At 45.0% G+C, this 16,042-nt stretch overlaps 1 protein-coding gene across 1 annotated transcript; it reads left to right on the plus strand.

The window, feature by feature from the left end:
- Positions 1 to 12,614: 12,614 nt before the first annotated feature.
- On the plus strand, positions 12,615 to 15,455 carry LOC311176099 (mast cell protease 3-like; the record flags this gene model as incomplete). Its single annotated transcript, XM_084241430.1, has 4 exons — positions 12,615 to 12,757; positions 13,219 to 13,354; positions 13,532 to 13,757; positions 15,451 to 15,455. 4 exons carry the CDS (start codon positions 12,615 to 12,617, stop codon positions 15,453 to 15,455), a joined length of 510 nt encoding a protein of 169 aa, XP_084097556.1.
- Between the last annotated feature and the right edge of the window lie 587 nt (positions 15,456 to 16,042).

The following is a 16,042-nucleotide window of genomic DNA, read 5'->3' on the forward strand; positions in this document are numbered from 1 at the left end:
TTTCACAAGAAATAGGCCTGGCCTCTCTGGGAGCATCAGATGAAGATGTTCAGAAACTAGCCACATGCTATTTCTTCACAATTGAGTTTGGCCTTTGTAAGCAAGAAGGGCAACTGCGGGCATATGGAGCAGGACTGCTTTCTTCCATTGGAGAATTAAAGGGGGCGGAGCAACATGGCGGCGAGGAGACGCTGAGAGTAAGATCTCCCATTAAAAAAAGTTAATAGGGAGGAAAAGCGGCAGGTCCCAGTGAGAACTGGGACACGGAAGATAAACGGGTGACTCCAGCAAACTCCCGAAGAAGAAAGTTGCCATAAAAGAGGACCAGAAGGGAGGAAAGCGCAAAACCCTCCTCCCCTCCCCCGCCCACAAAGTCGGCACTCTCCGACCGGCAGAGAGGAGGGAAACAACAAACCAAAACGGCCAACAAGAACAAAGGACGCAGCAAGCGGGACTGTGAGTGGAAAGGAACTATTTCAGCCACCACACCCCGTGAACGGGAGCTGTGGAGAACCCTGCAGGATCCGCCGCGGAGGTGAGCTCCAGGCGCCATTAAAGAGAGCCCCGCCCCCCAGGAGGAGACCAGTACCAGCACACAGCCCCGGCTGCCCGGTAAGCTTAGGTGGAAAGCGGCGCGCTGAAAAAGCAGACGCGGATCCGGATCGGATCGCAGCGCAGCTGCCCAGGTCCCCGCGCCTGCGACCTAGGCTTGTGGGGAGACGCGCGGAGGCCCTCCCTGAGTGAGCAGGAACCAGGCGCCCAGGCAGGGGAGCGGGATTCAAAAGGCGCCATTCCCGCGCCACTGATCTGGGCTACAGCCCGCGTCCTGGAACTGAGGGCTTTGGAACTGAGACCCGGGGCACGAAATTAGGGGTGTGGGTTCCCCACGACGGTGGGGCACAAGGCAGACACAGCACCCCAAAGCCGTTGAGGTGTACCCTACCATCCCCGCTCTGCTCCCTGTCCCCCGGGGTGGAAAATCAGCTCCCCAAGGGCTCTAGGAGAGATCTCTGGCGCCACCTAGCGACTTGAAGCCAGCACAGGCTCCTGAAGGAGCTAGTGGCCAGCTGGGGAGTTAGCCCACACCGGGCCCCTTCCGAACAAGTAGTCTGAGCCCACAGGGAGAACAAGCACCCACAGCCGGGGCAGACCAGGCACGCAGAAGAGTGTGCCTGAGACCGGACGCGCAGGGAGTGTGTCCCACATCACCATTTTAGAACAGGGACATTTCTTCAGTAAAGACTACCTGCAGAAGGCTTCCTCAGGAGCCAGAGGTGAGCGGGGGAAGTTCGCCCACGCCAGACCCCCTCTGGCCTACAGTCCAAGCCCAGAGGGGGAGCAGGAACCCACTGCCGGGGCAGACCAGGCGCACAGGGGAGTGTGTCCCCACATCGGCATTTTAGAACAGGGACCTTTCTCCAGTAAAGACTGCTTGAAACTGACAGATGATTCCTGGAGGAACCAGAGGGGAGCAGAGAAGCTCACCCAAGATGCCGGCCAGTCCCAACAACACAGTGGCCCAACGCATACGGCAAATTAGAAAACAGACAGTAGGGAGGAGAAGAACCACACGCAACCTAGCAACTCTCCAGAGAAAAAGCACACCACAAAAAGAAAACCAGCCCCCAGATTGCAACGACAGTAACTTGGAAGAAATTTTGAGCCTTCCAGAAAAAGAATTTAAAATTGCCGTGATTAAAAAACTGACAGAAGTCATAAAGGAAAACAATGATAAGGGAAAAATAATCAACGATCAGAAGAATGAAATTGAGTCCCTAAAGAGGGAAGTAAAAGAAATGCAGGAGATCAAAGAATTAATGGAAGAACTAAAGAATTCTGGAAAAAGCAATGAAAACAGAATTGATGAAATGGAAGAACGAATAAGTACTCTTGAAGACACAGAAATAAAAAGAACCAAAACAGAAAAGGAAAGAGAAGTATGAAGGAAAAAGAATGAAGAAAGACTTCGGGAACTATCTGACTCCATGAGGAAAGGAAATATAAGAGTTATAGGAATACCAGAAGGAGAGGAGAGAGATGTAGGAACAGAGAAAATATTCAAAGAGATAATTGAAGAGAACTTCCCAAATGTGAAGAAGGAGCTGAAAATTGATATACAAGAAGCAAGAAGAACACCAAACTTCCACGACGAAAGGAAAAATACAGCAAGACACATAATAGTAAAGCTCCCAAGAATCCAGGACAAGGAAAAAATAATGAAGCTGGCAAGAGGGAAGAAACAGATAACATTCAAAGGAAAGCCAATCAGGCTGACATCAGACTTCTCCGAAGAAACACTACGGGCAAGGAGAGAGTGGAGGGACATAGTCAACAGACTCCAAGAAAACAGATGCCAACCAAGAATACTCTATCCCGCAAAGCTCTCCTTCCTCTTTGAAGAAAGAATATGGACCTTCCCAGACAAACAGAAACTCTGGAATTTCATTGCAAATAAACCCCCACTCCAAAAAATACTACAAGGAGTCCTAAAGCCAGAACCTCAGAGGGACGAATAACAATGAAAGAAGGCCAAAAAAAAAAAGTTATTAAAAGAATAAATAAATAAAATCAAAGGAAAGACAAACACAATGGCAAATACAGATGTTAACATATCAATATTAACTCTAAATGTAAATGGACTAAACTCTTCAATAAAAAGACACAGAGTTGCAGCCTGGATTAAGAAACAAAACCCAAACTTTTGCTGCCTCCAGGAAACACATTTAGCTACAAAAGATAAAAATAGGCTCAAAGTTAAAGGATGGAAAACAATCCTACAAGCAAATGGACCAAAAAAGAAAGCAGGAACAGCTATACTTATATCAGATAAAACAGATTTCAAACTCAAAAAGATAAAAAGAGACCCCAATGGTCACTACATTATGATCAAGGGGACAATACTTCAAGAAGAAATAACACTCATTAACATATACTCACCAAACGAAGGAGCACCAAAATATATCAGACAACTGTTGTCCTCTCTGAAAACAGACATCAGAGAAAACACATATGTAGTGGGAGACTTCAACACACCACTATCAACAATGGATAGATCAACAAGACAAAAAATAAGTAAAGAAACCAAAGCTCTAAATAAGGACCTAGAGCAATTGGGCTTAACAGACATCCATAGAACACTAAACCCCAAAAAAACGGAGTACACATTTTTCTCAAGTGCACACGGATCATTCTCCAGGATCGATCACATACTGGGGCACAAGACAAACATCAACAGATACACCAAGATTGAAATCATATCAACCATCTTTTCTGACCATGAAGGCATCAAACTAGAAATAAACCATAAAAAGAAGGCAAGGAACTTTCCTACCTCATGGAGATTAAAAACCACACTACTGGAAGACCACTGGACTAATGAGGAGATCAAAGAAGAAATTAAAAAATTCTTTGAATTGAACGACAAGGAGGACACCAATATCCTAAATGTATGGGATGCAGCAAAAGCAGTAATAAGAGGAAAATATATAGCAATAGAAGCTCACATCAAGAAACAAGAAAGAACTCAAAGAAACAACCTAATCTCGAAGCTCAAAGATCTAGAAAAAGAACAACAAAAAAACCCCAAAACCAGTAGAAGAAAAGAAATAATAAAAACCAAAGCAGAAATAAATGAAATTGAAACTAAAAAAACAATCCAAAAGATCAATGAAACCAAGAGCTGGTTCTTTGAAAAAATCAATAAAATAGACAAACCCCTAGCCAGGCTCACAAAGGAAAAAAGGGAGAAAGCACAAATAAACAGGATCATCAATGAAAGAGGAGAAATCACAACGGACACAGCAGAAATCAAAAGAATAATCAGTAACTACTATGAACAGTTATATGGAAACAAGTTTAACAATCTAGAGGAGATGGACAAATTCCTACAACTCTACAATCACCCAAAGCTAGATAAAGAAGAAATAGAACACCTAAACAGACCAATTACAAGCAGCGAAATTGAAATGGTAATCAAAAACCTCCCCAAAAACAAAAGCCCAGGACCTGATGGATTTACAAATGAATTCTACCAAACATTCAGAGACGAATTAGTGCCTATCCTTCACAAACTCTTCCAAAAAATTGAGAAGGAAGGGACAATACCAAACACGTTCTATGAAGCCAACATTACACTAATACCAAAACCGAACAAGGACAACACAAAAAAGGAAAACTACAGGCCAATCTCCCTAATGAACACTGATGCAAAAATCCTCAATAAAATTTTAGCCATCAGAATCCAACAATGTATCCATAAGATAATTCACCACGACCAAGTAGGATTCATTCCAGGGACACAAGGATGGTTTAACATCCGAAAATCAATCAACGTTATCCAACACATCAACAAAAAGAAATATAAAAACCATATGATAATATCAATAGATGCTGAGAAAGCTTTCGACAAAGTGCAACACCCATTCATGATAAAAGCCCTTGAAAAGCTGAAAGCAATTCCATTAAGATCTGGAACAAGACAAGGATGTCCACTCTCACCACTGCTTTTCAATATAATACTGGAAGTCCTAGCCAGGGCAATAAGACAAGAGAAAGACATCCAAGGAATCCAAATAGGAAAAGAAGAAGTCAAACTATCACTATTTGCAGACGATATGATATTATACATAGAGAACCCCAAAAACTCCACAGAAAAGCTAATTCAACTCAGCAATCAGTTCAGTAAAGTGGCAGGATACAAAATCAACACGCAAAAGTCAGTAGCCTTCCTATACACAAACAATAAATCTGAAGAAGAAGAAATCAAAAAGACCATCCCTTTTGTTATTGAAACAAAAAAAATCAAATATTTGGGAATAAATCTAACAAAAGAGGTAAAGGACCTATACAAAGAAAACTATAAAACATTGTTAAAAGAAATAGAAGAAGACACAAAGAAATGGAAAGACATCCCCTGCTCATGGATTGGAAGAATAAACATTATTAAAATGGCCATCCTTCCAAAAGCAATATACAGGTTCAATGCTATTCCAATCAAAACTTCAATGTCATTCTTCAAAGAAATAGAACAATTATTGATGAAATTCATATGGAATCACAAAAAACCCCGAATAGCCAAAGCTCTCCTGAAAAAAAAAGAAGGGAATGGAGGCATCACACTCCCAGACTTCAAACTATACTACAAAGCCATAATCATCAAAACTGCATGGTATTGGAACAAGAACAGACATACAGACCAATGGAATCGAATAGAAAATCCAGAAATAAACCCACAGATTTATGGTCAACTAATCTTTGACAAAGGAGCAAAGACTATGCATTGGAGCAAAGAAAGTTTGTTCAATAAATGGTGCTGGGAAAAGTGGGTCGCTACATGCAAAAGAATGAAGCTTGACCACTACCTCACACCATACACAAAAATCAACTCAAAATGGATTAAAGAACTAGACATAAGACCTGAAACCATAAAATATATAGAAGGAAATATAGGCGAAACACTACGTGATTTGCACATCAAAGACATCTTTACAGACACATCACCCAAAGCAGTGATAGTGAAGGCAAAGATAAACAGCTGGGACTACATCAAATTAAAGAGCTTCTGCACAGCAAAAGAGACAATAACAAAAACAAAGAGAAACCCCACCAACTGGGAGAACATTTTTGCACCCAACACTAATGATAAAGGACTGATCACAAAAATCTGCAAAGAGCTGATGAGACTCAACAACAGCAAAGAAAATAATCCAGTCAAAAAATGGGCAGAAGAGCTAAAAAGAAACTTCTCTGAAGAGGAAATGCAAATGGCCAACAGGCATATGATAAAATGTTCAACATCACTTGTCATCAGGGAAATGCAAATCAAAACTACCATGAGATACCATCTCACACCAGTGAGAATGGCACATATTAAAAAAACTATCAACAACAAATGTTGGCAAGGGTGTGGAGAAAAAGGAACTCTTCTGCACTGTTGGTGGGAGTGCAAACTGGTCCAACCACTGTGGAAAGCTGTGTGGAGATTTCTGGACCTACTAAACATAGAGCTTCCATATGATCCAGCAATTCCACTCCTAGGTATTTACCCAAAGGACACAGAAACATCAATTCCAAAGAACACCTGCACCCCTATGTTTATAGCAGCTCTATTTACAATAGCTAAGCTTTGGAAACAGCCCAAATGCCCAAAAATAGATGACTGGATCAAGAAGATGTGGTACATATATACCATGGAATATTACTCAGCATTCAAAAAAGATAAACACATGCAATTTGCAGCAACATGGATGGCGCTGGAAAGGATCATGCTCAGCGAAATAAGCCAAAAAGAAAAAGAAAAATAACGGATGGTCTCACTCATAGCAGGAATCTAGAAAACTTAAATAAGGGACCAGGAAAATGAATAACTATAAGAAAGTGAAAATCAAAATCAACAAAAAACTATGAACCAGAGACACTTTTTGGGGGGCGGGGGCGGGAGGGGAGGGATTGGGGTCAGAATGGGGGGGGGCTGCAATTGTATGGGGAATATAACAATAAAATTTATTAAAAAAAAAAAAAGAATGAAACTTGACCACTACCTCACACCATACACAAAAATCAACTCAAAATGGATTAAAGAACTAGACATAAAACCAGAAACCATAAAATACATAGAAGGAAATAAAGGCAAAACACTACGTGATATGCACATCAAAGACATCTTTACAGACACATCACCCAAAGCGGTGATAGTGAAGGCAAAGATAAACAGCTGGGACTACATCAAATTAAAGAGCTTCTGCACAGCAAAAGAGACGATAACAAAAACAAAGAGAAACCCCACTGACTTGGAGAACATTTTTGCACCCAACACTAATGATAAAGGACTGATCACAAAAATCTGCAAAGAGCTGATGAGACTCAACACAAACAAAGAAAATAATCCTGTCAAAAAATGGGCAGAAGAGCTAAAAAGAAACTTCTCTGAAGAGGAAATGCAAATGGCCAACAGGCATATGAAAAAATGTTCAACATCACTTGTCATCAGGGAAATGCAAATCAAAACTACCATGAGATACCATCTTACACCAGTGAGAATGGCACATATTAAAAAAACTAGCAACAACAAATGTTGGCAAGGATGTGGAGAAAAAGGAACTCTCCTGCACTGTTGGTGGGAGTGCAAACTGGTCCAACCACTATGGAGAGCTGTGTGGAGATTTCTGGACCTACTAAACATAGAGCTTCCATATGATCCAGCAATTCCACTCCTAGGTATTTACCCAAAGGACACAGAAACATCAATTCCAAAGAACACCTGCACCCCTATGTTTATAGCAGCACTGTTTACAATAGCTAAGCTTTGGAAACAACCCAAATGCCCCAAAATAGATGACTGGATCAAGAAGATGTGGTACATATATACCATGGAACATTACTCAGCATTCAAAAAAGATAAACACATGCAATTTGCAGCAACATGGATGGCGCTGAAGGGATCATGCTCAGCGAAATAAGCCAGAAAGAAAAAGAAAAATACTGGATGGTCTCACTCATAGCAGGAATCGAGAAAACTTAAATAAGGGAAAATGAATAACTATAAGAAATGAATAATATAAGAAAGTGAAAATCAAAATCAACAAACAACCGTGAACCAGAGACACTCTATGGGTGGTTGGGTGTGGGGAGGGGAAGGATTGGGGTCAAAATAAGGGGATTGCAATTGTATGGGGAATATAAAAATAAAATTTATTAAAAAAATAAATAGTGTGTAGAACCTTTAGGCATAAAATTAATAAGAAAACCAGGAATTTGAACAACACTATAAACCAATTAGACCAACACATATATGGAACACTCCACCCCCAGCAGAATACATATTCTCTCAAGTGCATGTTCTCTCAGGAAGTATTCTCTAGGATAAGTCATAGGTTAGGTCATAAAAAAATTCTCAGTAAGTTTTAAATACTTTAAATTAGTTAAATTTATAATAACTCAACTTGGAAAAATACAAAAAATCTTCTCCAACTGTAACGAAATGGAACTAGAGATGAGTAATTCAAGGAAAACTCACAGACGTGGAAATCAAGCAACACACTCTTAAATAACCAAAGGTCAAAGAGAAATGATAGAAAAATTAGAAAATACTGAGACAAATGAATATAAAAACACAACATAACCAAAATTTGGTGGATGCCATAGTGCTCATAGTGAACTATAGAAGTATAAACGCCTACATTAAAAAAGGAGAAAGATATCAAATCAATAGCACAATACCACACCTAAAAGAACTCGAAGGAAGAGCCTAAAGGATTTTAGAATTTTCTAAAGGCACAATATAAAAGAAGATCAAATAACTCAAGGCAGCAAAGGTTAAAAATAGTAAAGTTTAGAGAGAGATCAACAAAAGTGATAATTTTAAGTAGATGAAATGATAAAAAAAGATTTACAGTATTAAAACCAGAAAATAAAATGAGGACATTACTACCAACCTAGAGGAATTGAAAGAATTTGTGGGAATGCAATCTACATTTGTACACCAAAGTAGATAATCAGAGTGAAATGGGCAAATTCCTAGAAAAACAGAAAATTCCAAATCTGACTGAAGATGAAATAAAAATATGACTAGAACTACAACAAGGAGATTGAACAAGTAATCAGAAACCTCCCAACACAGAAAATCCCAGGCCAAATGGCATCATTGGTAAATCTAACTAAACTTTCCAAGAATTATCACCAATCTCATTGACACTCTTCAGTACAAATTGAACAGGAAAGAATACTTCCTCACATATTCTGAAAGGCCAGCATTCCCAGGTACCAGCCAGACAAAAATACTGAAAGAAAAGTGGAATGCCAATGTCCTTTATGAAAATAGATGCTAAGTTCCTCAACATGACACTATCAAATTGAGTACAACAACACAATAAAAGGATTATAGTCCATGAGCAATTGGGATTAACCCCTGAAAAGGTGAGGTGGTTCAACATGAGACATTCAATCAGTGTAACCCACCACAGTAATAGAATGAAGGAAAAATACATGATCATCTCATAGATGCAGAAAATTCATTTAACAAAATGAAAATCATTCATGGTTTTAAGGGGGAAAAAGTTTCAGCAAACTAAGAATAAAAGAGAACTTCGTAACATCATAAATTGTGTTTACTTAAACCCAAAATCTTTCATCCTACGCAGTGGTAAAAGACTGATATTAGGAACCAGATAAGTATGTCTACTTCACCACTACTATTTAACATTGAATTGAAAGTCCTGGACAGAGCAATTCTACAAGACAATGAAATAAAAGGCATACAAATTGGAGAATATGAAGTAAAACTACCTATTGGCAGATGACATGACTATATATAGAAAATCCCACCCCAATAGCAAAATAAATAAATTAATTAAATTCATGGCAGGATACAAGTTCAGTTGTCAGTCTACACATCAGAAATAAATAATCCAAAAAAGAAAATTAGTACAATTCCATTTGTAATAGCATTCTCCCAAATAAAATGCCCACTAACAAATATAACCAAGGAGGTGAACAAATTTGAACTCACTCTGTAGTGGAATTTATTTAAAAATAAATTACCTTCTGATTATTGTGTTAATACATGTTCATGAGGAAAATGGAAACTAGGAAGGAAAAATGTCATTCATTTCAATCTCCCACAGACAGAGTGTTACATAAGCTGTGAATTTTAAATCCTGGGCTCATATGAAATCTACACCTCCATTTTCTTTGATGTCACTAAACTCAACAACTGAAGCCTTTCTTCCATGTTCAAAAATGTATGTCATGGGACTATAACATCTCTTTCCTAGCTTTTAGAATTTTTACTTGCAATTAATTTCTACAGTTTTTCAAAAATTTTAAAAAGAAAACAAAATTATAAAGTGATTTGATTTCTCATTACTTGTTAATAATCATCTTTAATGTCCTGAGGGATGATCCAACATTTCTCTCATGTGTATCTGTAGCCCTGCTTGTCCTATTCTGGTGGGAGGAGCACAGAGGAAACTTGCACTCTGTGGTATGTTGTGTTTGGCTTCTTTCATTAGTTCAATGATTCTGAGGTTTATCCAGAGGTCAGAGATCACCAATAGGCCAAGTTCTGGTCTCCGGTGCCCAGCATGCTGCCCACTTCACATGGCATTGGCAGCTTAGCAATCTAACTTCCTTGGGAGATGCCATCTCCTGCCAGTCTTAGCCCATGTGCTTGAATGGGACCCACCCTCGTGCGCCCAAAGCAGGAAAGACCAGGCTTGTCAGCCCATGGACTCAACTTCTAGGGCCATAGAGACTTGCTATTTAGGTCAATCAATATCAAGGGCCAGTTCTGGTAAAAACAAAAGTCAAGAGAGATGGTCTCAATCTGAGCATTTGCAATTTTATTTATTTATATATTTTTAAAGATTTATTTATTTTTTTTTTAATATTTCTTTTTTTTTTTTAATAGAGGCATGTTTTATTTATTTATTTGTTTGTTTGTTTGTTTTGTTTATATATGCACTGGGTACAGTCAGAAGCGCGGGAGGGTGAGAGAATTCACCAGAGCCAGAGCGGGGAGCGAGCAGGCAGAAGGACCGAAGCACACTGCCGAGGGGTGCAGCGGGCGGCAGGAGAGGTCTGCGCGCCATGTGGGACCCTCCTCTGGTGGCTGGGGAGCAGCCAGGGATCGAACCGGCGCCGCAGAGGCCGCGGGCAGCCTCGCAATCCAGCACTCAACCACTGCGCCACTGGGGAGGCCCTTAAAGATTTATTTATTTATGGATACAAGTGCTGGGGTGCAGGCCAAAGGTGTGAGGGGTGAGAGAATTCACCAGAAACAGAGTGAGGAACAGAACGGACTGTTCTGACTGAACATACACTGCTGAGGGGAGCAGTGGGCGAGACAGGAGAGGTCCTCTATGCCATGTGGGTAACTCCCTGGCTGGCCTGGGATTGAACTTGTGCTGCAGAGGCTGCGGATTGCTTCATAGATTGTGCCACCAGGGAGGAACCGAGCATTTGCAATTTTAAAAGGGTGTAAAATATCCCAAGGAATGAAGCTTGGATGAGGCAGGGCTGCTGTCTGGATTAAGTGGCTGTGGCTGTCACTGACTTGTGCACCCATGGCCTGCACTGCTGTGTCTGCATCTGGTGGCAGCACAGCAGGGCCTGCACCTGGGCTGAAGAAAGTATCCTGAAGGACTTGGCAGGATGGAGATGAAGGGGCGGTGTTTCTGTCACTAGGGACTTGATTTCTGGGGCTCTGGCACCTCTACTGGTCAACACCACCTTCTAGTTCCCAACTTAGCCTCAGGTTCCTGTCAGGGTTGGAACAGGTGATCTTTTTTGAGTCATCAGCTGTGGGTACTGATTGGCCACTGTGGGTCCTCACACCCCCCCACCCCCCAGGGAGTGTCACCAGACAGCATGTGTTGGGGGCAGGGCAGCCTTCATAGAAAACCTTGTAGGATGACGCACCACAGAACCAGAAAGGAGCCCTAGCTCCCTGGGCCCACCTGCTCCTCCATCCTCTCCGGGGAAAGGACGCCCCAGTGGCTCCACCGAGCAGCCTCCTGGGAAGATGCAGCCACTCCTGCTCCCGCTACTGCTGGCCTGTTTGCTGCCCCGCAGGGCAGAGGCAGGTGAGTAACCTTCCCCATCTCAGAGGCCACAGGTCCCCTGCCCCTTCTGCATACGTGGGACCCACCTGCCAGGACGTTCTGACCCCCGGCTCCTGTCCCACATCAGACCCCAAGATGGAGCTGGATAAGCTGCCAGCAGGACCGGCCGGGCCAGGGCTGTTCTCAAGAAGAGCCGGTGGTGCTGTCTCCCCTCCCAGCGCCGCCAGCTCCTGCCATCTGGAGAGTGGAGCCTCCCTGGAAGTGCATGCAGAGGGTGGGAAACTGGCAAAGACGAACAGTAAACCCCACTGCTAAGGGCAGCAAGGGCCTGGCTCCGGGTCTGGGACCAGACAAGGGGTCCCTCAACACCTGCTTAGGAGAGAAGACACCAGACCTGGTGACCACACTGTCCCCAGAAGACTGCTTTGCCTTTGCTCAGCCCAGGGCCCCTCATTCCCTTTTTCCAACTCTGCTTTTCTTCCCAGGTCCTTAGCAGCTCCACTCTTTTCAAGGATGGGCCACTCTTTGGCAGACCGCAGCTTCTCTGCTTTCCAGAATCCCCCAGCACTAGCCCCTCCAAACCTTCTTCAGCCACATGGGATTCCTGCAGCCAATGTGCATGGGCACTGCTGGGTATCAGGCCCAGGAATCAGGCTGGACAACATCTAGACTCTGCACCTCAGCTTGGGCTCTAGAAAGCAGCACTGTCAGAGATGGCACAGACTCACAGGGGCTTTGAAACTATGTGACATTAAAGAAAACCAGGAGAGGAATTTTCCAGAGCCTGGAGCACTTTACTGTCCTGACACAGCTCTGCTCACCTCCAGCTTTGGGTGAAGGCAGAGCACAGGCTAAGCAGAGGGGCTTCCCTTCTCTGGGAGGGGAAAATGGAGGAGTCTTGAGTACCCCCACTGGCCCCAGGCCACCCTGGCTCCCAAAGGCCCTGTAGTGTGAACATTGGGGCGGGTGCAGTGAGTGGGTACACAAGCAGACCAGACATTTCCTTCAGGAGAGATCATCGGGGGACATGAGGCCAGATCCCACTCCCGACCCTATATGGCATTTCTATGGATATCAGGTCAGAAATCTGAGAGCTGGTTTGATGACAAATTCCTGCCATTTAATGCCAAGAGGCGTTATTGTGGTGGTTTCCTGATTCGAGAGGACTTCGTGCTGACAGCTGCTCACTGTAAAGGGAGGTGAGGAGCAGCCACAGCCCACACCCTCCTGAGAGCCCCACTTCTCCCCAGGAGCTCCCCAGCTTCTAGGAGTACATGAGCCAGAAGAGTCCCCAGAGGTGAGAAATGTGCAGGTAGCTGGTGGGGAGAAGCCAGGGTAGTGCCAGCTGGAGACCTTCAGGGAAGAGAGAGTGCTCAGCCCTGCTGGCTTTAATGCTAGGCCCAATTGGGCATCAGATGCAGACTAATGCAATTTTGCACACCTTCCTGAGGTAATTGACCTCTGGGATCCACGGCGCAGTTACCAATAGCTCTAGAATACTCCTTCAGTTACTGAGAAGCAGAGGGCACAGACAGATGAGCCCTGATTCCTCTGTTGCCTCCATTTCCCCTCAGCTGCAGCCCTCTCTGCCCCGCCTGTCCCTACCCTGTGAGACCTTGTGCTGTATCTCCTGTGACTTCTCTCTCTGCTCTGTGCGCAGCTCAATCAGCGTCATCCTGGGAGCCCATGACATCACCAGGCAGGAGAGGACCCAGCAGGACATCCCTGTGAAGAGAGCCATCCCCCACCCAGATTATAATCTTTGGACCAAAGCCAACGACATCATGTTGCTGCAGGTTGCAAATCTCTCCGTTGGTCCTGACATTTAATCCTGGGCTGTTTGTATCCCCTGTGACCTCATTCCCATCCTCTTCCCAGTTATGACCCTTCAGTGACCCTTGTGAGAAGGTAACCCCATGACTGTCTTGTGGGGCAGCAGTAGATAAGGTTTCCTTTCCTTTTCTTTCTGTCAGCTTCAAGGGAACGCCACGTTGAACACCAATGTGAAAACCATCAGGCTGCCCAGAAAGAACATATCAGTGAAGCCGGGGCAGGTGTGCACTGTGGCCGGATGGGGACGCTTAGGCGTCACTGCCCAGCGTGCACATAAACTGCAGGAGGTAGACCTTGCAGTTCAAAAGGACAGTGTTTGCCTCCGTTTCTTCAAAGACAGACCTTACGACAACAGCATCCAGCTATGTGCGGGAGAGCCGAAAACAACGAAGGCTTCATTTAAGGTGATCTCACCAGCACTGACCATGCCCAACCCTGGGTACAACCAGGCTTTGAGGAGCCCTGGGCCTGATCTCACCCACAGCCCCTATCAGAGACCCCCACCCATGGGGCAGTGGGAAGGTCAGGACCAAGAGAAGGCCCCACTCAGTTCTTCCTCCATCTGCCCACAGGGTGACTCCGGGGGCCCCTTGGTGTGTCACGAGGTGGCTCAGGGAATCGTCTCCTTTGGGCACAGGAATGGGAAGCCTCCATGTGTTTTCACCAGGATCTCAAGATTTGTGCCCTGGGTAGAAGAAACAATGAGACAAGTCACACTGCAGGGACCAGGCTGAGTCGCCAGGGACTGAGCCATCTGTCCTCTCCGGGACAGAGGCTGGAGCAGCACTGGCCGGTGGGGGTGGGGGGTCTGCCAGGGGCTTCACAAACTTTCACTTCTAGAGGGAAATCATTGACTCCTCCTGTTTCTCAAATTGCCCTGCAGCTTATAGCTTCATGAGTAAATTTTTTCTTCTATTTTTCAAGAACCTCTAAATCCTTTCCTTAAGAACGTAGGTAGAAAGTACCTCATTTGAAAGCCTCCGCCTTAGAGAAGACTGAAAGTAGAAGAATGCTGAATTGTTTGCACTGACGAGAGTGCTTACACTATGGGGAAGTAAATTCTGGGCCTGAAAGTAATACAGATTCCTCAAAGGCGTGATCGTTCAGCACAGAATGTATAAATAAAAACTTGAAATTTCTGCAACTACCTGGAGATGATCCTCATTCCTGCTCCCCGTGTCTCCTCCCGCTCTTGTCCTGTGTCTTCAAAAGATGCTGCTCCTCTAACAGAAGTGGGCCTGGCTGTCAGGCTCAGCCTGGTCTCCATCACCTGCTGTCCGGCTGGGGAGCGTGGGGCCCCTGTTTACTGATGCTGCTGGTCACAGGTGCAGTAGCCTCAGACATACGGTGTCAGGATGGAGGGGCCTAGTGCCCGTGAGGGGAGCGTGACAGTGTTCACCCCCCTCACCTGGCAGCACTGGCAGCTTTTCTGCAGGGGAGCCCTTCCTGTGACTTGGGGGGACAGGCCCCACAGCCCGAAGGGTGCTAAGTGACCTAAACACACACCAAGCAGATCACTTCAAGGGACCCAGGGGTGATTGGCTTCTGTCCAGTGACTGTCAAGTCCAGGACTTCTGTTCAAAGCTGTGGGCTAAGAGAAGCTCTTTGTCAGAGAAAACTTAGATTTGGAAAAGGGAAATATGAACCTTCTCAAAGTATGAGTCTGGAATGGTGGTAAGATAGGAAACAGGGCTACATGGGGCATTCACGTGTGTCCAGCTCCACTGCTCATAAGGCAAACCCAATCTACCTCTCACCCCAGCCAGGACACCCCATGTCCTGACCCCCTGGCCCTCTAAGCACAGGCTCTTTGGCTACTGCAGCGGGGTCAGCTGCTCGGGGGCAGGAGCCGGCTCTCCCAGAGGCCTGGAACTTGCCTGCTGAGCGATCACTCGTGGTTTCGTGAGAATGGAAGAGAGCCAGGAGCGGGGGCTGCTGGGGACCCAGCCTGTGCTGGCTGCCACCCCGGCCTTCATTTTCTTGTCCTTTCCTGAGCTTTCACCTCTGACTCATCGGGCCCTGCACTCATTGTGACGCATTTAACTCTGTTCACACCTAGCCTAAGCGCCTCGTGTGATGACACCCGGCATTACTGGGCTGTGTGGGTACAGGAGGCTGTGAGGCCTCTGAGCCACCCCTCCCCACTTTCCTCTTGGTCTTGGTATCTGCCAGGAAGAAACACTAGCAGCTCCAACCTGGGCACACCCTCAAGGAGATGAAGCCGCTCCTGCCCTTGCTGGCCTTTCTTCTGCCCCCCGGGGCTAGCACAGGTGAGTGACCACCCCCGCTGCTGAGGCTTTAGCCCCCTCATAGGGCTCCCAGTCCTCCTGACCCTTGTGCCCAGCACATTCAGGGACTGTGCTCTATCAGGCCCAGAAAGTTTCTGAACTTGCCTCAGACTCAGACTAACAAGTCCCAAGCTGTCTAGACCCTCAACAGGCCAGAAGGAAGGAGGGCTGTTCCCTCAAAGACTTAGTGGGTGTGAGTCCCTCTCCATTGCCTGGGACACCGGCTGTCCATAGAGAGGCATTCAGCAAAGGGGTGGGGCAGCTACAGCGACAAAGCATTGGAGTCCAGAGCATCAGACCGAGGGCAGGGCAGCTCAGAGACTCAGGCTGTCATGGGAGGAGTGGTCAGACTCGCCTAAGGAC

The sequence above is a fragment of the Talpa europaea genome, assembly GCF_964194135.1.
Source record: "Talpa europaea genome assembly, chromosome: 8".
NCBI lineage: Eukaryota > Metazoa > Chordata > Mammalia > Eulipotyphla > Talpidae > Talpa > Talpa europaea.